This window comes from Podarcis melisellensis (assembly GCF_964234715.1).
Source record: "Podarcis melisellensis genome assembly, chromosome: 17".
Lineage (NCBI taxonomy): Eukaryota > Metazoa > Chordata > Lepidosauria > Squamata > Lacertidae > Podarcis > Podarcis melisellensis.
The window spans coordinates 26,531,619-26,556,485 of NC_138534.1; the positions used below are offsets into that span (position 1 = coordinate 26,531,619).

The window sequence follows — 24,867 nt, forward strand, 5'->3', positions numbered from 1 at the left end:
AGAGGGGCTGAGGCAACCCAGTCAGATGGACAGAATACTACTACTCTTGCTACTACTACTACTACCACTACTGCAGTCAGAGAGAAGTCAGGCCAGCCAAGGCAGATGCCCAGTTTCTGTTCTATTCTGCTATATACACACGCCAGGGCTAACCCAAGACATTTTTGCACCTGAGGCGAACCACAAAATAGTGCTTCTCTCCCTGCTAGGGAAGGAGGAGTATGTAAATAACTACATCAGGGAAAAGGGAAGACTAAAGACCTTCACCGGAATCTCCTGCCCCTGTGAATTCAGCCACCTGAGGCAGCTGCCTCACTTTGCCTCATGGGTGGGCTAATCCTGATACACACATTGGCATTCTTTTTCTAACTTGGGTAATCAACTGTCAATTCTCTTCTACTAATTATACTGCGTAACATATCTCTCTCTCTCTCTCTCTCTCTCTCTCTCTCTCTCTCTCTCTCTCTCTCTTGAATCTGGGCCATTCCTATTCTTTTTAAAACACATAATAGGTCAACAGGGGGGAGGAGACGGCTGAGCACCTCAAGCTATTTTTGGGGATGTGCCTGTCTCTTGCCACTAGTTTATTCTAGGCTTTTTATCACGGCTAGTGCTGGGACAGGAAGCATCAGTAATGAATCACTGACGGGAACTGGAGTGCCCTGTAATGAGCAGATACAGACAGATGATGCTCCGGTGAAATCAAAAGGCACAGATTAGAAGCACCAGATAAACAGTTTAGCTCATCAAGGAGACGGATTCAACTCTGCTTCTGTTATTTCCAGGGCCGTTTTGGGGGCCAATAATTTAAATACCTCAACACACACACAACCTGTTCCCCTTAGCTCATTTTGAACGCCTTCACTTTCATGCTATTTAGATTAATCAACATTCAATAAATCTTGTATTCAAATGTTTCCATCTCCACTACCTACTGTAAAGTATTCCATCCTGTGCCACTTTACGCACAAGAGAGAGAGATGGGATACAGAAAGGTAATGTATTCATTTCCCTCAGGGTGGTATAGTGGTTAGAGTTTTGGACAGGGACCCAGGAGGCCAGGGTTCAAATTGCTGCTCAGCCACAAAGCTCAGTGGGTGGTCTGGGGCCAGTTATTGGCTCTCAGCCTAACCTACCTCTTTTGGATGAAGCGGCTGAGGGGGAGGTTCATGTAAACATCCAAGCTCTTTGGAGATATGCTGGGATATAAATGTAACGATAAATAGAATATACAGGACTTCCAATGATGGAGTCATTTGGTGACTTCCAATCATTTGGTGACTGCCAAGGCTGTCTTTACCCGGGGGTGCAAGGGGTGCGGGGCACCTGGGCGCTGAATTCTGGGGGGCACCCGACGCCAGCTGCTGAAGCCGCCTAAGCTCTTAACTATCTACCTGTTATGAAATAATAAATAATTTTGATCAAGCTAGAAAAACAAAATACATATATACCTAGGTATTACCCAAGTGTATACCTACTGTGACTAAAGGACTTTTGACTTTGTGTGCTCATTTACCAAAGACGTGCTGCGCCAGCGGCAGTGCTTGTCATTTAGAATGGCGGCACTTGTCAGACTCAATGATTTGGGGGTGCTGGGTGGATCTTTGCACCCCAGCGGCGCCTATGCTAAAGACTCCCCTGGTAACTGCTGCCTCTTATATCCAGCTTTCCTCATCCAAAAGTCATTCAAGGCAGCTCCATGAGATTGTAAAATGATGAAAGGGGGGGGGGGACCATTCACAGTTTAAAAACCCAAAACTATAAAACACACACACACAATAACACGACACATTTTTGTCAAATGGCCAAAACCAGGATCCAAATCATCCTTCAACTTCCTTTACTCCTATGTTTGTGCACAAATATCTTTAATAACCCTACTCAAGTTCCTTTATCTGATTTATAGCTTAGTGAGATGAAGATGAAGCATTTATGGTGGCCACAACTAGGGAGGGGCTGGCCCATTAAAATCTGGTCCGCCTGAGTTCTCAGAGGCGACATGACTCAGTCCTCCCCATTTAGTTTCCAGGCAGATGAAAAAAAAAATCTTTTAAAATCTGCCCAGATACACATACTTAAAAGTAATTACGAGTTAAGAGGTGGTGTGAGGATGGCAACCTGCCTTAGTTTCCCCTCTCAATTTTTCCCTTTCAAAACTTCAGAAACAGTATATCCACCCACCACCTGAGTGGAAACAGCACAAAACCCCCTGATCACTTCACAATGGAATCTGTCCGTCTGTGGATTCTGAAGTAGACCATTGATCCAATCTAAGTAATGCGCAATCAGTCCAGATCGAATTAGGTGACTCCTCTGTGAAATCCCAAAAGGAGAGATTCCTCCTCCATCCACTCATAAGATAGCTGAGAACAGTCACACACAAAACCCTTAAAACGTTTGTTCCCTTTCATTGCATCCATTACTCAATAAAGTATTTTCACAACTGCATTATTAAGTGCAGTAAATGCACTTGTCTTTATTTAATCCTGTTGTTGTTGTTGTTTAGTCGTGTCCGACTCTTCGTGACGCATGGACCAGAGCAGGCCAGGCACTTCTATCTTCCACTGCCTCCCGCAGTTTAGTCAAACTCATGCTGGTAGCTTCGAGAACACTATCCAACCATCTCGTCCCCTTCTTCTTGTGCCCTCCATCTTTCCCAACATCAGGGTCTTTTTCAGGGAGTCTTCTCTTCTCATGAGGTAGCCAAAGTATTGGAGCCTCAGCTTCAGGATTTGTCCTTCCAGTGAGCACTCAGGGCTGTGCCTCTTCACCAGTTGGACTCACCTCTGCTTCTTGGCCTCCCTCCTCTTCTGCTTCAGCTTCTGCCTCTAGATTTCTCTCTGCCACAGGCACTCCCGGCTCACTAAACCTTGTTATCTCTTCAGAGCCACTTCTGACGTAGAAAGGAGGTGGGGTTGCGGGCTTCACCCTCCCACCATGTGCGTGGGTGCTGGCTCTCAGCCTCTACACGATTGAAGGAATCCCCAATCAGGTCACCCCCTGGCCAGCCAATCAGCTGGCCTGGGGGGCATGGCCTGCTCCATTTAATGCAGGGGCGGCCAGTGATCTTCCTCTTTGCCGCTTCCAGCTGCTACAGTTTCCCACCCTCCCACCCTTTAAGGTTTTCGTCTTTGACCTTGCTATGGACCTCGGTTGGTTGCCATTAAGGGGCCTTGTAGGATTTTTTTTTCCACTTGGCAAATTGGCACCAGCCACTTGGTTTTTTGCCTACCTCGTAGCAAATCATCACAACTTCCTTGGTACTGGCGGTTAGGCATTGGTATTGTTTTGTAGATGGAAGAGGGGAGGAAGTGCTATCACCTGCCCCGCATATTGAAGGGTAGTCCGATAAAGGATTCTGGGGGGCGTGGCCCTGTCTGAAGCCTATGGAGGTGAGGGCCTAAGGCACGCCCCCAAGTGGTGACCCCGGGGGAATTCCTAGTTGATGTGCATCAGCTCCTCCAACTGGTGGTTAACCCTTCCCAGACTTCAAGCGAACAGCTTGAAGCCGGATAGTCGGTTAGGGACAATGCCTAAGCCAATACTGCTCATCACCTGTAACCAATAAAGTGGTGGCCATATTTAGCCCATTAACCTTAAATATCTGTATCATGTGTCTTTATTTCCACTGGGGGGAGGCTGATACTCGCCACGCAACTCCCAGCACCTCCTCCTTCCAGTCTTCTCCCTCTTCTCCTTCTGACCTCTCATCGTTTTCCCACCACCAATCCCTGTACCCTGAGCCTTATTTTCTTGGGGGTTCCCCAGCCAGTTCCCCTCTGAGTCTATCCAGGCCATGCCACTGCCTTCCTGGGCGAAATGGAAAGCTCGGCTGAGGATATAATAAGGTTTCAGGAAGTGTGGGCACCCAGAAAGGCGGCAGAATGCAAAAAATAAGATAAATTATTTGTGGAATGAAATAATGAACACTCACAAAATCCTTCAGCCGCTTAGAAAGTAAGGTAAGTGCCGTACACTTCACCCATGCCAATTTTTCTAAAAAAACCAACCCCTTGCTTTTGATAATTTTCAAATGCAATTTCTTTTCTCATTAATTTAAGAACGCTCTACAGCAATAAGAAATTTTCCAGCACAGCGTTATTAGGATCCTCTTCAAATTATCAAAATCACCTAGGAGATGCTCCTTTACACCATAGCCTTTTGTAGGTAATTAAGAGGAGTAAAACTAACCGAACAACAAAAAAAGGATAATTGCTATGTATCCAATTGAAGGTGGGTGTGAACTGTTCAGAACTCCAGGTAACCCAGCACAGAAGCATTGAGTTGCTGCTGTCTGTCTGCCCTCAAACACTCACTCAAGTATTCAAAACCCTCATTAATGTATCAGATTTATTTAATCAAACCTATGAAAAATATGCAATAGCATCCCAGTGCAAAATTAACTGCTGCTGAAATACTACTACAATTTAGGGATAAACACTCCTCATTCAACCCAGAAATTATAGCCATAGGGCCCTACGGAGCAGAGTTTGCCCTACAGCATCAATTACAAAACTACATCTATATGGAGAAATACTAAAAAAGGGGGAAATGATGTTTTCAAAATGTTCACTGCACTCATACTGGGGCAATCCTATAAAGGTAAAAAGGTAAAGGACCCCTGGATGGTTAAGTCCAGTCAAAGGCGACTATGGGATTGCGATGCTCATCTTGCTTTCAGGCTGAGTCTGGGTCATGTGGCCAGCCTGACTAAACCACTTCTGGCGCAACGGAACACCGTGATGGAAATCAGAGCGCATGGAAACACCATTTACCTTCCCGCCGCAGCAGTATCTATTCATCTACTTGTACTTTGTTGTCCTTTCAAACTGCTAGGTTGGCAGGAGCTGGGACAGAGCAACAGGGGCTCACCCTGTTGCAGGGATTCGAACCGCCAACCTCAGTTTAGACCACAATGCCACCTGCATCCCCTTGGTGCAATCCTATATAAACAGATGTTATGACTGTCACCTTCAGCCAGCATGGCCAATTATCAGGGCTGATGTGTTGCAGGGGTGATGGGCAACTCAGGAGTGGAAGATTGCAATGCACACTTACCTGGGAGTATGCCCTATTAAGCTCAGTATGGTTTACTTCTGAACAGATATATAAGCTAAGCACCAAATAGTACCTTAAACCTAGGTTACGCTCGCAACAACAGAATGGGGGTTGGATTAGGTGAGCCTTCGGGTCGCTTCCAACGCTACAGTCCTACTGCTTGATCTCAACTACACTGCTTGACTGTAGCTTGCTCTTACAACAATTCACTTGTCCCAGCATGTGAGAAGGAAACACACAGTGGAAATGGAAATAGTATTAACAATGGACTAAGGCAGAGGTTTTTCAACTGAGTTTTATTTGGGTGGCCTGTGGAAAGGGTGCAGCACAGTAAAATAGATCTGTGCTCATCCCTGCACTTATTTTCTTTGAAGTGATGATGGAGGACTAAGATGCCCAGCAAGGGGTCCATGATTCGTGCACTAGTGGAGGACCATAATAGGAACATCTTTCAGCTGGTTCGATGGACAACCTGGGGGCCAGAAATCTCCGCATGGTCACAGTTGGACCCATGCCAGTAGCAAAATGGGGAATTTTGAACACTGATTCAAATATAAACTTTCTTTGTATGTATTTTTTGGTGGTTGGAGAATGACATTATACTATTTGGAGAAGTGCAGATTTCAAAAGCTAGCTGTGTTTCGGGGCATGTATTGGTTTGGAAAGCGGTAATTGGGCAACTTCACTTTGGAATGTGAACGGATTTCTCATCTATTCCCAGCCAAAAATTCTGTTGAAAGAACTTTTAGCCAAAACTTGGGGAATTTAGGTGGGGCAAATAGTTTCCTGAACCTGGCTTACTTTTATTATAACTTCTGCTGCCTGTTTCAGGGTCTTGGCAGGTGGTAGTTTCCCACTTTCCCATTTCCTAGAATTCCCCAGATTGAGAGCAGAAAGCATTCCCTGCAGTTTGGCTTCACAGTAAGGCTGTGTCACAGAGCATCACTGCGAAGCCAATCAGAGTGAGGGAAATCCTTCCTGCTTTCACCCTAAGGAATGCTGGGAGGGCAAAATGGAAGCCATTAGTTGTCCAAATTCTGAGGAGCAGCATTAGTGGGGGCACCACATTTGCTACTGGTTTTCCCTCCTCCTCTGAAATTTTCTGAAATGTCACCCTTGACTGCAGAAATAGTGGGAAACTTGTCCTTTGCCTTATGAAACAAAAGCTCAAAAGAAAGAGGAGAAAAATATTTCCTGGATCTCATAGTGGTCTGAGTGAAATGGCAACTCTGTAGCACCATGGAAATGCAATCATGTTATATCCTGATAGCACAGCAGCCAATATATGCCACCAGGAGGGCTCTTGTGACAGTGATGGAGTATTCGCTTAGGCTATAATCAATTACCCAGACAAATTCATTATGCTTAGTTAAAAAAAAAAAAAGTGGAGTTGGGGGAGAGCAACAACAAAGGCATCCAGTAAAATACAGAATGGCCCGATGGAGATTTGCAATGCAGTATTACACAGAAGTAAGTCCCATAGAGTTCAATGAGGCTTAGAGTCCCATAGAGTTCAGTGGGACCTGCAGACACATCAAATGTATGGAAACAAGTTAGTGTGCAGCATTACCCAAATTGGCACTGCAACAGATTCCAGGTTTTGTTTATGCCATGAAATTTGACTTAGGTTTACTGTAGTGCAGAGACTAAACCATAGCTCAGGAAGCATCTCGTTTGATTATTGCATCTACTGGGAACCTGGTAAGTGGCTTCAGTCGAGTTAGCCCTCGCCTTGCCCATATCTTCATATATAAATAGACTGTTGCCACGCTCTGCAGTTCCTGTGGCCACCAATAGGTGTCTATGCCAACTGCAGCATGAGGAACTGTTTAATGGGGTGGGGGCCCTTCACCCAGAAGTTTAGCAAGCTACTGGATGGAGTGCCTGCCCCTCCCTTAAATGTGCCTGCAAGGGTGGGGAGAAGAAGAAGAAGAAGAGGAGGAGTTTGGATTTGATATCCCACTTTATCACTACCCGAAGGAGTCTCAAAGCGGCTAACATTCTCCTTTCCCTTCCTCCTCCACAACAAACACTCTGTGAGGTGAGTGTGGCTGAGAGACTTCCAAGAAATGTGACTAGCCCAAGGTCACCCAGCAGCTGCATGTGGAGGAGCGGAGACGCGAACCTGGTTCACCAGATTACGAGTCTACTGCTCTTAACCACTACACCACACTGGGAGAGAGGAGTGGAGCTTCGCAGAGCAATTTAGCAAGCTGCTCTGTGAAGGAAAAAGCTGTAGGTGATTGGCTGGAGGTGTTGAAAAAGTCACGAGGGGGTGGAAGAAGCAATAATCATGCTTCATATTAAGCTCATTGGCCATGATGCTGCCACAGCATGAGTTGCAAAGGGTGGGGAGTTGGCAAGAAGGTTAGCTTGGTGAACAGGGCAAGCAGGGCAGAGCCCCTAATCTGAAATATGAAAACAATACTGACCTGCCTTATAGGGAGTAGCAGCTGGCGCCTATTAGACCTATTGGGGCTGCTAGGAGGTCACAGGGGCATGGCCAAGTTGCTGTGATTTTCTCCCTGCTCTTCTCCCTTGCAAAGTTCCCACAAACACTTATTGCAACAGTTAGCACTTAACTGAACAGAAAAGTGTCTTACTTTGGTTCAGAAGGAGACCCTGCCATCACAGTTGCTTCTCTGCTGGAAGAAATGTTGTGTGCCGCCCCGCCCCCACTTGTTCTGGTTCTCTTCCTATCACCTTTCTTTTCAAAGAAACAGCAGACACTTAAACACTGCATCTAAGTGTCTCACCTTGGTTCAGAGGGGTCTCTGCTATCCCAATTTCTATTGTGGCTTCATGTCAAAGAAACTGTATATTATTCAGATGTAAGCCCCACTGAATTCCATAGGTCTTGCTCACCGTTATGTACAGGATTGCACCCTTAATTGCTTAGTCTTAAAGGTGCCACATGGGCCTGAAATTGAGATCGCATCCATTTCCAGACCTACAAATAAAATTATCCGTGAAGTAGACCTGATCCACAATGTAGGAACCTCCTTTCTTTAGCAGTGCCCTGGATGGAAACTTTCCACACCTGCTCCCAACAAACACACATGTGTGGAATTTATGGCATCAAAATACATCACTGCTTGGAGGGGAAAATGCATTGCTAGTCTCAATCTTAGGTGCTGAATGCCTGCAGCTGCCAGCTATTTGAGTGGACATTAGGACACATCACATGTAAACTTTGGACAAGTCTCTCTCTCTCTGTGTATTCATCTATTTGTTTATTTATTTACAATCATATCCTATGCTCCCTTTGGGAAATTCGGAGCCACTTGTGTGGAGATTCCCAGGAAATCCCATCCAATCACTGACCAAGCTGAACCCTGCTAAGCTTTTAACATCCTTACAGCACCAGACCCCCAGCTCTGGCTCTGTTTGCTTTCAACAGAAAGGTGTTCAGCATACTGAAGTGTGTAAAGGCAGGGAGATCTCCTGCATGAGGTTAGACACTCCAGCAGCAACTCTCCAGGATTCTGAGCAGAGATCTTTCTCCAAAACAATCCTTTGGAGATGCCTAGTTCTTCTGCAAGGGAAGCAGGGGCTCTGTCCTGAGCTATGATCCCTCCACAAGGTATATTTGATGTTTGGAAAGATCTGGACTGGTGAGACCCAGGTAAGTGAGGTGGGGAAATTGATCCACGTTTCAGGATATACCTCCCAAAATTTCCAATCCATAATCCCTTAATTTCTGGGTGTCGACACAGATTAGACTTCTATGTCTATATGGAATGGTGCCATTTCAGATCAATAGATCAGGTAATTTGATACACAGAAGCAAACACACAGACACACAAAATGTAACGACTAAATACTATAGTAATCAAGAGAGAGAAAAAACAAACCCTGAGCATCTGTGGAGCCGTAAAGCAAACCATTTAAGCAATGCAGCGAACACACCCAAATCCACATCCATTGCATTTCAGAGGTATAAAACGAAGAAAGAATTTGCGGCAATAAAGCTGCGTGCAGCATATGTCTTCCTCTCACCGCTCCCCACCCCCACCCCACCCCCCAGATTCCACACCTTTCCAATCTCTGCTCTGCCCCATCCTTTTCAGAAACATGGGGCTGTGTAACTGAGAAAGAGACCTGGGGAGGATCTGATTAGCTGGAACAGACACAGCTCTGGCAGAGCAGGCTGCTTCATGCCGGAACAGGCTCTTTGCAGCTCTCCAACGTGTGATCTGCATGCCTAATAACAAAACAGCTCTGGTCAACCCAGCGGCTCTCCCCACAACTGAGCCCCTTACCTTGAAATGCTGCAGCTGAAGTATTTGGTCTTCGAGCTGTTGCCTCTTCCTTTCTATTTCCGTCTGCCTTTTCCTTTTTTCCTTGGCAAAAGAGGGTGGGTGGGGGGGAAAAACAGAAGAGAAATTGCCTGTCAGAGTGAGGTAGAGAGGCTGGAAGCAGCAAGGAATTTCAGATACAAATTTATATGTATATTTTTAGAAAGAGAGACAGAAGCAGAGCCTTTGTAGAACAGAAGCCACCAGATACATCTGTGCCACTGTCTCCACCTGCCTCACAAAACAGCCAGGCTTCCAGGGAAATAACATGTCAGCTAAGGACTAGCTACTTGTTCGCTGAGGAAGAGAAGATATTTGTCTCCCCTCTCTGTCTCTCTGTCTCCGTCTCTCTGTCTCTCAGACTCAGCTATGGGAGCAGCAACCGAGAGCAGAGTCCCCCGGGGGAAACGGCGGGTACACAACCTAACAACCGAGTTAAAGGGACACAAGCCCTGTTATGTGTGCATGTGCGTGCGTGCGTGTCCTTATATACCTTGAACACTGCAAAGGATATCCCCCCCCCCCAGGAAAGCAAACAAGTGTCCAGGAAGCTGCCAGCCAAAGTATAGGATTACGTAAGAGATTAAAAAGCAAACAAAACAGGGGGGACGGCAAGGCTTGCTTACAAGTATGGTCCTGTGTGGCCACTTGGCAAACAACCTGCAGAATTCAGGTGGCCCGAGTTTTCACAGGGTTTATTTTGTTTATTTATTTAGGCCCAATCCGCACAATACGTTTAAGTGTCATGCCCCTTTGAGCAGTCATGGCTACCCCAAAGTATCATGGGAACTGTAGATTATTCAGGGTAATGGAAGTTGCTAGAAGGCCCCTACTCTTTCATATATACAGCCACACCCCGAACTACAATTCCCCTTTTGACTGGTAGACCACTCTGAGAATTGTAGCTCTGTGAGAGAAATAGGCTGCAACCTCCCTCAAAAGGCCTCCATGCTACAGTTTGGGGAGCCTTCCCCACGCCCCGTTTTCATGGTGGCTGCCATTTTGTTTTTCTCACAACGCCTTTAACCAGATTGTTGTGAGGAAAATGAAATAACGGGTGTCAGAAAGCTACAGAGGCAGATTTAGGGTAGCGAGATTGGTTCAGTTGCACTGGGTGCGGACTCTTGGGGATACAGTGGTACCTCGGGTTACAGACGCTTCAGGTTACAGACGCTTCAGGTTACAGACTCTGCTAACCCAGAAATAGTACCTCAGGTTAAGAACTTTGCTTCAGGATGAGAACAGAAATTGCATGGCAGCGGCAGCTGGAGGCCCCATTAGCTAAAGTGGTACCTCAGGTTAAGAACAGTTTCACGTTAAGAACGGACCTCCAGAATGAATTAAGTTCTTAACCAGAGGTACCACTGTACCGCCAGGGATGCACCAACTGGAGCACGAGAGGCAGAGGGGTGCCAAATTTTAGCGTCACACATAGGGCACCGCTGAAATTTGAGACACCAAGATCTGTCCTTGGAAGCTGGCAGTCCTTACAGTTGCAAAAAGAAAAGAATCTGTGCCCAGTTCCATGCAAAAATGTAACACCCCCCCACCCACTAAAACCTGGGGGGAATTTTGCCCAGCCCTAGGTGCTGTGTTTGTGCTCCATGGCAGAAATATATTTACTGAAAGATGGCATCAACTTTATTATGAAGACTCCCTACTTTTGAGTGCTTTGCACTCAAGTTCATGTTTGAAGCCCCCCACCCCAGTGCCTATAAGGAAAACAGAATTTTGCCATCCCTTGTTGAGATTTGACATGGAATAAACAAAAGGATCATGCTTTGGGCTGGACTTTAGGATTAATTTTGGCTGTGAGTCCTGGAAGACTTGCACCCTGCCTTGCAGGCCTTCTTCCAACTGGGCTGGGAGGGTGAGGTCCTGACTGACTCCAGCTACAAAAGCTGAGGCTGCTTAAGAGGCCAGAGACCATCCTGGCTGTCTCTTAGTGCAGACCCAGGTCTGTGAGTCTGAGATGCTACTCACTATGAACCACCATTGGCAAGACGGGCAGCAACAGCAGCAGATAAGTTCTGTGTTAGATAATATTTTTTTCTCTTGTTAATCATGCTGTTGTAAATGTGCATTTTATATTCAACTTCCTTTAGTAACATTTTCTTTTGAAATGTTTAATAAATATGTATTGCCGTGCTAAATGTGTATTCTGTAGTTGCTTTATAATGTATTTTTAAAAAATCTTTAAGAGAATATTTTAGCTCCCTGTTAATTTTGTTGTTTTGAATGTTCAATTTGTATTAGACTTTCTTCAGTAATATTTTATTCTGGGTTGTTTTATTTTATGCTTAATGTGTTGTAAACCGCTTTGAGGGTTTTTTCTTGACAATATAATGCAGTATAGATGAAATCATCATCATCATCATCAAAAATAAAATAAAATCAAGGTGACTTACAGAGACTAAGCAACACCACCACAAAAATAGTGTCTTGAATGTTGGGTTAAATATGAGGTTAAGATTCTATTACATATTTCTAGTGAGTGCTAGAAAACTCACTGGGAAGAAAGTCCCAGTGAGTTCAATGAGGCTTACGCTTTAGCATGTGACTCTGTTTAAGAATGCAACATACTAGGGTTGGTCTTAAACAACCTTTTGGCCAGCTACCTCTGAGTAAGTGAAACCATACAACAAGAATTTACTTACTGACTGTTCAAACTCTTGGACAACATTTAAAGAACAGCATGCGGTTGTCATTTTTCTTCTATCCAGTGGCGTAGCGTGGGTTGTCAGCACCCGGGGCAAGGCAAGTAATTTGTACCCCCTAACCCGTGGATTTGCGCCCCCTTACCCTAACCCCCAGATGTTGCGCCCGGTGCGGCCGGCCCCCACTGCACCCCCCACGCTACGCCACTGCTTCTATCCACATTTTTTTGGATTAAAACAACGGAAAGCATATAGCAGCAAAAACTAACCACTAAATGAATGTGTTATCTAAGTGGAAAATGGTATCTGTATAGATGAAGCATAGGTATTAATAAATATGTTTATGGAGATGCAATAATAAACAAGTTTACTAAATCATCATCAAACAGACTCACATCTGACGTTCTCCAGAAGTGACTTCATTCAGCATAGTGGAGCCCTCCCTGAAAAGGAAGGCAAGATCCAAAAGGCTTGGCTATATGTGGATTAATTCGTAGGGTTCTACAGTGTAAAAAATCTCAACACTTAGCACCCAGTGGTATGATAGGAAGCAGTGAAAGCTTCTGAAAAAACACACACATAGACAAATGGAACAGAAAATGCAGAGTGCACAGCTCAGCCCTTCCTACTTAATTATGTGTTGGTGTTTCTTCCAGCTGTGTCTATGCTGTTGGTAGAATGCAGAGATGCCCGATTTGATCAGGAGGGGAATTATACAGGGACTTGGGCTGGAGCAGCAGCAATATCAGCAACAGTTCTGTGATGTGGCAGAATACTAGGGACAGAAAGTTATTCATTCATTTGCTGGATGGTGGGGTTTGTATGTAGGTTCTCTCACTCAGCAAATAGCCATCTGAATCCCTTAGCCAGGGACATTAATTACACTGCTGTGGTCTTCTCAGCATCTGTAACATACACTGGGCCTTTCCAAAGCATATACAATACTGTAGATCCTTTCCTTTTAAGAAAGCTTCACAACGTTACAGTTTATACTCGGGCTACAGGGAAGAATTTATGTTTGGTGCTAACATGAAATAAATACCAGAACACAGCCCAAACAAAGGAAAATTACAGCATGTGGTATTTTGCTGACAAGTGCAAACAATAACTGCAGTCAAGTGTGCTCAGTAAAGCTTCTACCTTTTAAACACACATTTCCTCAAATGTGTCACGAATACAAATATTTACAACGTGCTATTATTTGTATATCGGAAAGATGCAGGTTAAGAGCAGGAGATTCAAATGGTTTTCTCTTAATTTCTTGCTGACTCAGGTTTTGGCTTTGGAAAAACAACAACCCCACATCAGGAACATGCCAGCATCCATTGCTATGAAGAAATCGACCCTACCCATAACACAATCGCAGAGAAACTACTTCTCATTCAGTCATCTTATTCAAGTCTCATCATAATTGTCAGGGTTTCAGGGAGAGAAGAGCAGATGGGGGAGGAGACAGAGAGCGAGGGGGAAGAATCCCAGAGAGATGAGGAGGAGGATGACAATGCCCAAAGGTCGTCCATGAGTCTGACCAGTGAGTCAGAGGACTCCCAAAAGGGGGCCCCCCTGGTCAGACCAAAGGGGGGCCAAGGGGGAAGCAGTGAGGAGCAGGGGAGCGAAGGGAGAAGCCCCAGTGGGAGTTGGACACAGGAGCCGGCTTCTCAGCCGGAACGGAGTGAAGGGGGTGGAGTTACCAGTGTGTCAGAGGGAGCAGAGCAAGAAGGAGACAGGGGAAGGAGATCGGAGCAGGGCGCTCAGCCGGAAGGGGTGGAGAGCAGCACCGGGAGCAGTGTAGCGGTCGAGAGAAAGGTCAGAAGCAACGTACGCGCGCCAAGTTCAAATGTAGAGGCGCGCGGAAGTGAGGAGAGCCCTGGGGAGGAGCCCGGCCCCAAAGCGAGAAGGAGGGGGGCAGAGGCGTCAGAGGATTCAGCCTCGGGCGAATCCCGGCGAGGGGGAACCCAGGGGGGCAGAAAGACCCTGCGGAAAAGGAAGGAGAGGAAGAGGTGGTCCAGCACAAGCCTCTTAAATTGGTGCCGAGGCGGTACGGATTCAGAGGGGACTTCAGCGGTCTAACGTTACAGACGTAGAGTCACAAAGATGGAATGTAAACGCAACCATGATCTTCAATAAAGACTTTCTGTAAATAAACCGGATCGGAGTTGGGTCTCTTGTGAGCTGGGACCAAACGGGTGGCTCTGACAATAATAATCAGCATCATTTTTGAAATCACCATTTTATTTTATTTTCCTGTGTTCATATTGTGGTTCGTTCATCAAAGGCACAAGCAGCAACCCATGTTTTATTTAAAAACAGTAGCACCTAAGCACTCTTCAGACATGTGTATTTAGGGTTAACTAAGCATATGAGGGGGTTGACTGTGCCAACTCTGCGACTCCATCCTCCTCCAATTCATGGAGGGCAGCTGCCTGAAGTGGTGAGTCTCCACAAGGACAGAAGACTCCCTGCTCAGTCAGTCACCCTCCATGAACTGGAAGGCAATGGAAACATACCCTACAAGTGTTCTGATTTCCCAGGGGCAGTCCCAGAATTACAAAAAGCCACCCCGGCTTCTGATTTGATCCCAGAATGTCCCTATCCTCCCCCCCCCAGTGTTGTCGCTGCTGAGCTTGGGGAGGAGATGAGCTGGTGCTTCTCCTGAGCAATGGCTGGGGGTGTGAAGGAGCATCCCATTGCCTCTCCATGGCCACTACTGCTGGGCTTCTCCCTTGGGCAGCTCATAGCGGCTGCTGGAGAGCAGGCGAGGAGAAAGAGAGGCTGCTGCTGCAGAGACCAAGCTCCAACTGATGCATCGGCTCTGAGGGCAGAGGGCAGGGCCACTGGGTGGGAAGAAAGGGGTTGCTGAGGGGAGCACAAGGAGTAGGAGCATTGATTTTTTAATCAAACGCACGTGGATGCACCTGCATCCAGTGGTAGAGGAACCCTCTCTGGCACCCAGAACGGGGCATCCTGTACAGTGTGCTCATGTGCGGCATCCTGTACAGACTGCCCATGTGCGGCAACTGTACGAGGTAACGCACATGCACACTCCATACGGGCTGCTGCTTGCGCGTAGTGTCTTGTACGGACTGCGCATGTGCGGCAGCCCATACGGATGCCGCGTGAGCAGTGCCCATACGGACTGCACACGCCCTCAGCTGCTCTACGGCTGTGGGGAGGCAGGGGCCATCTTGTCACATCCCCCCAGAGTGACACCTTGGGCGGACCGCCCCCTCCGCCCCCCACTTTGTATGCCCCTGCCTTCATCTAACCTTGCCCCTTTCTAAAAACCATTTATTGGTGTATTTTTGTTAATTTACCAAACAGTAAGATAACATAAAATTTGGATTAAGGGTGTTTTGTCAGGATGGTGGAGGGTGTGTGTTTGTGTGTGTGTGTGGTGTCCGCTTGATGTGGTGGTGATGGCACATGCCCTTCTTCTGATAGGAAATGCTCTGCGGAGGAGACCAAAAGAAAAGGGGAGTGTTGAGAAAGATCAGTTGGGTGGTGTCGGGGACTGGAATGAAGAGGAAGAGGAATGGTGGAGATTGCCCCCCCTCCTTCTACTGTAGCTGACAGGGAAGAGGGAGGCCGTGTTGAATTACAGCCAAATTATGAGGGAGATAACAAGTCAGAGACAGGCGAGCAGCCAAGTTATGAGGTGTTAGAAGAAACAGTGGGGGGAGACACAGCAGCCAGTGGACACTTCATTAGACAGCATAGATGATCCACTGTCCCCTAGAATGCGACACTTGTTAAGGGTGCAAGAACAGCGGACACAGAGGCATTTGACCACAGGGGGCCACTGTAGGGTCAGATGCTGGGGAGAGAAGCCACAGTGAGCAACTCCATCATGGAGGAGGAGGAAGAAGAAGAAGAAGTAGTGTTTGGATTTGATATCCCACTTTATCACTACCCCAAGGAGTCTCAAAGCAGCTAACTATCTCTTTTCCCTTCCTCCCCCACAACAAACACTCTATGAGGTGAGCGAGGCTGAGAGACTTCAAAGAAGTGTGACTGGCCCAAGGTCACCCAGCAGTTGTATGTGGAGGAGCAGGGAATCGAACCCGGTTCACCAGATTACAAGTCCAGATTACGAGTCCACTGCTCTTAACCACTACACCACATTGGACTGGATTCTTTGTCTTCTGCTGTAATGACTGAATAAATCATAAGAGCTTTCTTGTTTCCTCCCTGCTTCTTGAAACCATGGGGGGGGGGAGAATTCCTCAAGCCTGACAGATGGGGAGTGAGAAATGTCCCTATTTTCATCTGAGGGATGTCAGAAGGTATGTGAGAATGGCAACAGGATTTGGAGCTAGCAGGCTTGTCCCTTGTAGCCCCCAAATGCATTTAGTTAAACATAAAAGTGTATCCCTGAAGAGTGCAACACATAGAAAGCCCAGGACGCTGCCTTATAATGAGTGAAACCACTGGTTCAGTAGCTCCCCGAGATTTCAGACTTGGTTCTCTCCCAGCCCTGACTGGAGATGCCAAAGGTTGAACCTGTAACCTTCTGCATTCAAAGCAGATGCTCCATCATGGAGCCTCAGCTGTCCTACAGTCTATATTTATTCCATAGATATTTTGTTGGAGCTCACAGAATTCCAGTAACAACAACATGGTAAACATCTAGTCTCTGACTGGTAAAAGGTAAAGGGACCCCTGACCATTAAGTCCAGTCGTGACCGACTCTGGGGTTGCGGCGCTCATCTCGCTTTATTGGCCGAGGGAGCCGGTGTGCAGCTTCCGGGTCATGTGGCCAGCATGACTAAGCTGCTTCTGGCGAACCAGAGCAGTGCACGGAAACACCATTTACCTTCCCGCTGGAGCGGTACCTATTTATTTACTTGCACTTTGATGTGCTTTCGAACTGCTAGGTTGGCAGGAGCAGGGACCGAGCAACAGGAGCTCACCCCGTCGCAGGGATTCAAACCACCGACCTTCTGATTGGCAAGTCCTAGGCTCTGTGGTTTAACCCACAGCACCACCTGCATCCCAGTCTCTGACTGGAGTCTCCATGAAATCAATGGCTCTTACTTCTGAGTAAGCATTCGTAGAATTGCACTGTTTGTGGGGTTGTGCTTTTTTTTTTTTTAAATGATTGCTTCACTTATTCACTACATCTACTTCATTCCTGTACATTCGAGCCTTTCCTGTTAGTTTCGTAATAGAGTAAGCGACTGAGATGGGAAAGAAGGACTGCCACTCTTTGCCAACAATGAAGCCTGGTACTGGGAGCTCCTTATAGAATGCGACTCCTCTGAGCATCGTCTACAGTTGTAAACAGAGCACAATAGATGCTGCAATGCTGGCAGAGGGAGTCAAAATGAGAAGACGATGAGGCTTTCGTAGCACAGGAGGCGGGCGCAGTGGTGGGGGAAACTTTGACACTCCTCCTCTGGTTGCAAGATATCTGTGGCCTCTTCCAATCTTTATTTCTGCAGGCTGTGCTTATTCTATTGACTGTAAATATGAAAATTTATTTTTCTGCCACAGAGTCAAATGAATTAGAACTCTTCTACTTCACAATGCCATCATCTCGAATTTTCCACTTAACAAAGAAAATAGTGTTTTTACTTTCTTTTAATGCTGATTTTCATCTTCCAACCCGTAAAAAAGAATGAATCCCCAGCTTTGTTAATATAATATAAAGGTGAGCACTTTATTGCTGCTACCTGCCTTACAGGTAAGACTAACATATCCAGGAGACAGATCTAAGTATCTGCTAAATTCTATGTTTTCAAGAACAGCATCTATTGCCACTGTCTCCCGACAGCTCTTATTTCAACCTGAAATCTGTTTTGAACCTAGCAGAGATTAGATCTAATTAAATTTTGCCCAGCGCCTCTCCCACGCTCTCTTAGAAATGCTACAAACTGCAGACTTTTGATTTCCAACATCATGCCCTTGCTTTTTTTCAGTTTCCCGTATAATTTTGCTTGACATCCACCCTGAAGACGAGTTCAAGATAATCTGAAAACTTACTTGCTAAGTTTTCAGATTCTGGGTGGGGTATAAATAATAAATTATTATTATTATTATTATTATTATTATTATTATTCAGCTTAAGTGTCATGAAGTCTAGTTTTTACCAATGTTTGGTAAGTTTTCTCACATACATACCAATCATTTAACCTGACAGATAGCTGTGAGACACCATTCAGACACCTTGATCTATGCTACTAAAATCACTCCAGTGAAAAAAATTAATATATGTTTTAGGTGTATACCTAATAATATTATGAAAGAATGAGACAAGAATGGCTTTTGAAACATGTGCATTGTACAGGTGGGTAAAACAAACCAGACAGCCAAGATTGGTTTCAGTTTCCTGCCTGGGATTGCTTCCATATGATGTGTGATATTGTCCACAAAGCTCCCATTACGGCACCCATTTTTCTATAACACCAGAGGCATCCGTACAGAGCAAGAAAGCTAAATCCACTCTTGCCCTTTGGATCATTATCTTCCATCTTGGAAACATAAGATCCAATAACACTCAACATGCTTAATTGCAAATTCTTGGTGAAATGTCTTGGCACACCCAAATGTGGGCTGCTTAATTAAAGCTCACTCCCGTATTTAAAAACAAACAGACGACATGGCTTTGCTCCCAAAACAATGGAACTTAATGAACCTGCATTGCTGTAGGATGACATTTTCCTTCCAAAACCTTGTTAAACTGGCTCTTTTAGAGAACAAAATCAGTAAAGGTCTCCTAAGAAATCCATGTGGGAGCTTCTGTGGATTCATGGCGAACAACAACGAACATTTGAAAGTCTCACACAGATTAAAGAAAACAAACTTGAATCACTGCTTAAAATTAGCCACCACCATTTCAAAGGAAATGCAAAGGAATGCGGCTTTAGCCCTGTGGAAATCCACTCAGATGTACAGCCTGTGATTTGCAGTGGATAACAGATTTGCACAGCACTGATTGGCTGCCCCACATGCTAACTCTCCACTCTATGGAGCAGGGCTTTGCTTAATATTGATTGACAAGTCACTGTCTTAATCATTAAGCCACTCCTCCTCTTCTCTAAGTCATAAAAAAACAACAACCCATGTCTGCATATAAGTTACTGCTTTTAAAAAAGGTACAAAAAATGTTTCATCTCATAACTATGTGATATGTTTGGAAAAACAACTGAACTACCTTTTTGAAGCATAAGATCATAGAAATCTGCATTACACAAGGTAAGACTATTTATCCATTTAGCTCAATATCTTCTATCGTAATTGCCAATAGCTCCACAGGGTCTTGGAGATGAGTCTTTCGCCATCCCCTGCTATCTGATCCTGACAAAAATTCATCAGCATTTGGGGGCAGATCTCTCCTGGAAAACTGTCTGTGGACAAATCCCGGCTCCCTTGGCCTGAAAGCGAGATGAGCGCCGCAACCCCATAGTCGCCTTTGACTGGACTTAACCGTCCAGGGGTCCTTTCCCTTTTACCATCTAATATACACATATCTGTATCCAAACAGGCAAGTCTTCCCCTAATATCTGCATTTTGTACACATCATTTGGTTGGACTAGATGAACTTTGGGTCCCTTCCAACTCTAAGAGTCTATGGATCACAAAATTTGGAGAAGTACGAATTTTCAGTTCGCGTGCTGTTTCAAAAAGGTTCTCATTAAAATCTGAATCAAATTCCATGAATGTAAATGTATATAGTATTGCAGCCTAAATCTGCACAACTTTGGCTGGATTTGCCCCTACTAAATTGCTGGTGTGTGTGTGTTTTTGTTTTCTTCAGAGAAAAAGGCTTTCGCAACCATTAACAAACAAATAGTACAAAACAGTAACTATTATTAAAACAGAATAGTAATAGTAGTTATTTATATGCCACCCATCTGACTGGGTTGCCTCAGCCACTCTGGGCGGCTTCCAATGAAAAACAGTAAAAACACAAGACAGTGGTACCTCTGGTTAAGTACTTAATTTGTTCCAGAGGTCCGTTCTTAACCTGAAACTGTTCTTAACCTGAAGCACCACTTTAGCTAATGGGGCCTCCTGCTGCCGCTGCGTCACCAGAGCATGATTTCTGTTCTCATCCTGAAGCAAAGTTCTTAACCCGAAGTACTATTTCTGGGTTAGCGGAGTCTGTAACCTGAAGCATCTGTAACCCGAGGTGCCACTGTACAACATCAAGCACTAAAACCTTCCCTGAACAGGGCTGCCTTCAGGTATCTTTTAAAAATCACCTAGCTGTTTATCTGTCTGACATCAGCTGGGAGGGCATTCCATAAATATATATCACAGGGGGTCACCAGTATGACCAACAGCATTTTAAACAACATTCCGCTTAATTCATGCTACAACAATTTTAAATGGATGAAGCTACAGCTCCTTGTGTTTTAATGGATAGCAGCTATTGAGACACAGAGAAACAAATGGCTGGGAGGGAAGGAAAGCAGGGAAACCCTTGTGCAGGTGCAGTTTCTTGAGTCTCAGTGTATCACAGAAGAAAAGTAGGCGGACTTGTAGTAGCAGCCTTGCAGACTAGTAGTAACACCTACACAGACTAGTAGTAACACCCAAGCTGCCAAAAGAGAAGACAGTCACAAAGGTTTGTTTAAGAAATGGTTCCAGCAGCTGCAGAATGCTTGGGAAGGTTTATGTTGAAGGCTGGAATGCTTTTTACCAGAAATAAAATGTTCAGGAATCAGTACTGGGTGTTTATACACTTGTTCTGTGCAGATACTTTTTGGGGGGAGGCAGGCAGAGAATGGCAACATGTTCTGGATATAAATTGTCCCACGTTCAATCTCCAGCTTCTTCATCTAGGCCTAAGGGAGACCCCGTCCTGAAAAACTGGAGTGTTGCTGCCATTACTGAACTAGATGGACTCCATATAAAGGCAGCTTCTTGTGTTCCTAAATGCACCAGCATCACCTTAGAAACTTAGATGGCATTTTGGATTTCTGCCTCCCCCTAGCCTTCCTGTTTATGTCACATTGCCACATTATATCTAGAGACTTTCCAGACCATGTCATAAGAAATTACACGCACACAGGAGACCTAAGACTAGAGAACAGAAAGAGATGAAGGACACATGTGTCTTAGGATAGTTGTGTTGTTTTTTTTAATTGTATTATGTGACAGCATGAGACTCTTAATCTGGGTTCGAGCCCCACATTGGGCAAAGGATTTCTGCATTGCAGGGGACTGGACTAAGATGACACTTCTGGTTCTTTAAAACTCTACAGTTCTATGATTTTATGAGTCAAAGAGAAGTTGTGAATCTTTTCTGATGGATATATATGATAGAGCAATTTTAGTGCTGAGTGGGCTTGACTGGCTGGGCTTATTTAACACTTACAAAAGGAAGATTCTGCTATGCTTTGGGAAACTATATATATATATATATGACATAGTAATCCCACTGATACTAATATATTTATATTCCATCCATTCAACTAAGTCTTATGGACCGTTTGAGTAAACTGGGAACAGATTTTGAGCTGCTGGGACACTTATCACTCCTTCTAAGGTTGAACTCAGTCCCAGCGTGTCAATAGCTTGGGCAACCATCGTGTCAATAGCTTGGGTAGCCAAAGCAGGGCAACCATCAACAAGAGGGGCATAACTACATGCCTGAGAGATTCCCAAGGTATGGATGAGTACAAAACTGATGGAGAAACCCAGCACAGCAGCAAATGAGTGAGGGCAGAAAGCTTGCTGAATTGGCTTTGTGATGCTGCCACAAAATATCTGGCAACGTAGCTTCATCACAAAGCCAGTTCAGAGTGAGAGCGATATGTCCTCATTCTGTTGTGATATTACCACATTAATGAGAGAATTCCCCAAGTGGCAGGGATTGAGTGAGCAGCAAGAGGAGGCAAACAAACAGAAATGACGCCAAAGTACAAGATTGGGTATTGCAGATGCTACTTAACTTTCTTCCCCTTCCCCAGTCCCTTTCATGTTTGCCTACAAGCTTTTGTCACAGGCCACATTCACACCATGTTTAACGTACAGTGGTACCTCTGGATGCAAACGGGATCCGTTCCGGAGCCATGTTCATATCCTGAAGCGAACGTAAGATGCGTCTGTGAATGCATGACTGGTGAAACCTGGAAGTAACGCGCTCCGTAACTTCCGGGTCGCCACGGAGCACAACCCGAAAATATTTAGGCTGAGGCATATTCATCTTGAGGTATGACTGCACCATGATACCCCCTGAAACAGTCGTGGCTTTAGCCCAGGGTATAAGGCAGAGGGACCCATTAATATTAAACGGTAATACAGTGGTACCTCAGGTTAAGTACTTAATTTGTTCCGGAGGTCCGTACTTAACCTGAAACTGTTCTTAACCTGAAGCACCACTTTAGCTAATGGGGCCTCCTGCTGCTGCCATGCCGCCGGAGCACGATTTCTGTTCTCATCCTGAAGCAAAGTTCTTAACCTGAAGCACTATTTCTGGGTTAGCAGAGTCAGTAACCTAAAGTGTATGTAACCTGAAGCGTATGTAACCTGAGGTACCACTGTACTGAGGGAGATTGGCCCAAGGAATATACCAATTTTACAAAGTTCGGCGGCAGTGTCATTGCAATCTCACGATTTGCACACAAGTTTGTTATCGAGTTTGAAGTGGGCCACAATATTGAAAGCGATCACCTACCCTTAACAATGGTGCTCGCAGGTCCACTCCTCAACAACTCTTCCTTAAAAACTCAATTTATCTCCAACACAAACTTAGTCATGGCTTCCCCCAAAGAATTCTGGAAGCTGGGCTTTGTCAAGGGTGCTGAGAGTTGTTAGGAGACCCCTATTCCCCTCACAGAGCTATAAGGCACATTGGAGGACACACCCTAGACTACATTCACTTTGGGATTCCCAGAACTCACTGGGAAAGAGCAGGTCCTACATCTGCCCCATCAGGGCTTCCACTCCACCTTAGAAACTGTGGCTCCAACTTACATCCTTCCCCACCTGACGCTTCTGCAGTGCTTAGGCTGGAAGCAGTTGATAATAAAGCCCCTGTGGGGGTTTACAGCGTCACATTCCAGTGTGCCACATAAAAAAGGCATTACACGCCTCTTTGTTCTCTGTGACTAAAGCTTACATGGCTTAAAGCCACTGAATAGATTTTCATCTTGTCACATTTTCAAGGGGCGGGGGTGGGGACACAGAGAACGGGTTAGCAGCGAATTCTTTCTTTAAAAGAAAAGAAAACCTCTTCTCCCATACAATTCCAATTAAAAATCTGATGGCTCTGTCGTTACCTGAAAAAAAGAAGTGCCATCATCATGCAGCTTGAACAGTAAACAACTGCCGCCTCAGAAGCGCTGCTGCATTTCCTTGAAGTAACTCTTGACACATCTGCTTAAGACGAAAAGTGTTGTGGAAATAAATGTAGTAAAAATAAATGAGCCTTTCGGTGACCCATTTTTCTTGACTCTCAGCTATTACAAGCATTACCACAGTGATTCACTCACACCATACGTAAAGGGAGACATTGTGAGCACCAGCACAAAGTTATGGACTCTTGCCATGTGTAGCCGGTGACATGCTGCATCAGGTGTGGGGAACCTTCCTAAGCCTGAGAGTGGCAAAAGGGGGTGCGGCCAGGTAGACACATATCTCCATCCACACATGTGCGGCTTCTACTATCTAGGCCTTATTTGCCACCCAAAAAAGAGTAGAAAACCATCTCTCATGTCAATACTTAATTATTGCATACCCTTCAACATTTCTCTGATGAAAATAGGGACATCCATAATACAAGCACAATTCAAAGTGTTGGTGCTGACCTTTAAAGCCCTAAACAGACTCGGCCCGGTATGCCTGAAGGAGTGTCTCCACCGCCGTTGTTCTGCCCGGACACTGAGGTCCAGCTCCGAGGGCCTTCAGGCGGTTCCCTCACTGTGAGAAGTGAGGTTACAGGGAACCAGACAGTGGCTCCTGCCCTGTGGAACGCCCTCCCATCAGATGTCAAGGAAATAAACAACTACCTGACTTTTAGAAGGCATCTGAAGGCAGCCCTGTTTAGGGAAGTTTTTAATGTTTGATGTTTTATCGTGTTTTTAATATTCTGTTGGGAGCCACCCAAAGTGGCTGGGGAAACCCAGCCAGATGGGCGGGCTATAAAGAAATAAATTATGATTACTATTATTACTCCCCACCCATCTGACTGTGTTGCTTCAGCCACTCTGGACAGCTTCCAACATATATAAAAACATAATAAAATGTTAAACACTAGAAAGCTTCCCTATCCATGGCTGCCTTCCGATGTCTTCTGAAGGATGTATAGTTACTTATCTCCTTGGCTCAGGGGTTGCATAACTCCATACCCTCCAACATTTCTCCGATGAAAATAGGGACGCCTTAAGGAAAAGCGGGACATTCCAGGATCAATCTAGAAACCGGGACAGCTTCTGTAAATCCAGGAATGTCCGTGGAAAAAGGGGACACTTGGAGGATCTGTCATTGTTCTTATGTCCTATTCTAAAAGGTGCTTTACAGAGTACCATAAAGAAAAGCAACAGGTGGTCACCTTGAGGAGCCTACAATCTAGAACTAGATAATAAAGACATCTCTGATAAATCGCTGCATGCTTGGAAATAATAAAACACTTTATCTGCAGTAAAAAATCATGCTGCTCAGCAACTGAGAGGATCTCCTGTTGTATCTCTTCATACGCCCCACCCCAGCTATCCCTCCTGCAATTAAATATGTGTGAGAGGCAATACAAAAGGCATGGGAAATGCTTTGAGCATGTCTGCTCTTTAATCTGTCATAGTTCTGCATCAATCTGTGATTTAAAACAAAACACAAACAAAAACCTGCACAAAATTCATATTGAGATAGGAACAGTGGTACCTTGGTTCTCGAACAGAATGTGTTCCGGG

At 45.3% G+C, this 24,867-nt stretch overlaps 1 protein-coding gene across 4 annotated transcripts in view; it reads right to left on the bottom strand.

Moving 5' to 3' along the window:
• PALM2AKAP2 (PALM2 and AKAP2 fusion) overlaps positions 1-24,867 on the bottom strand; it is a 206,691-nt gene that overhangs the window by 162,250 nt on the left and 19,574 nt on the right. For all 4 annotated transcript variants that reach the window (XM_081893802.1, XM_081893799.1, XM_081893801.1 and 1 more), the window contains exon 2: positions 9,321-9,401. In XM_081893802.1, the coding sequence (XP_081749928.1) occupies positions 9,321-9,401 (81 nt within the window). The remainder of the gene's footprint in view (positions 1-9,320; positions 9,402-24,867) is intronic.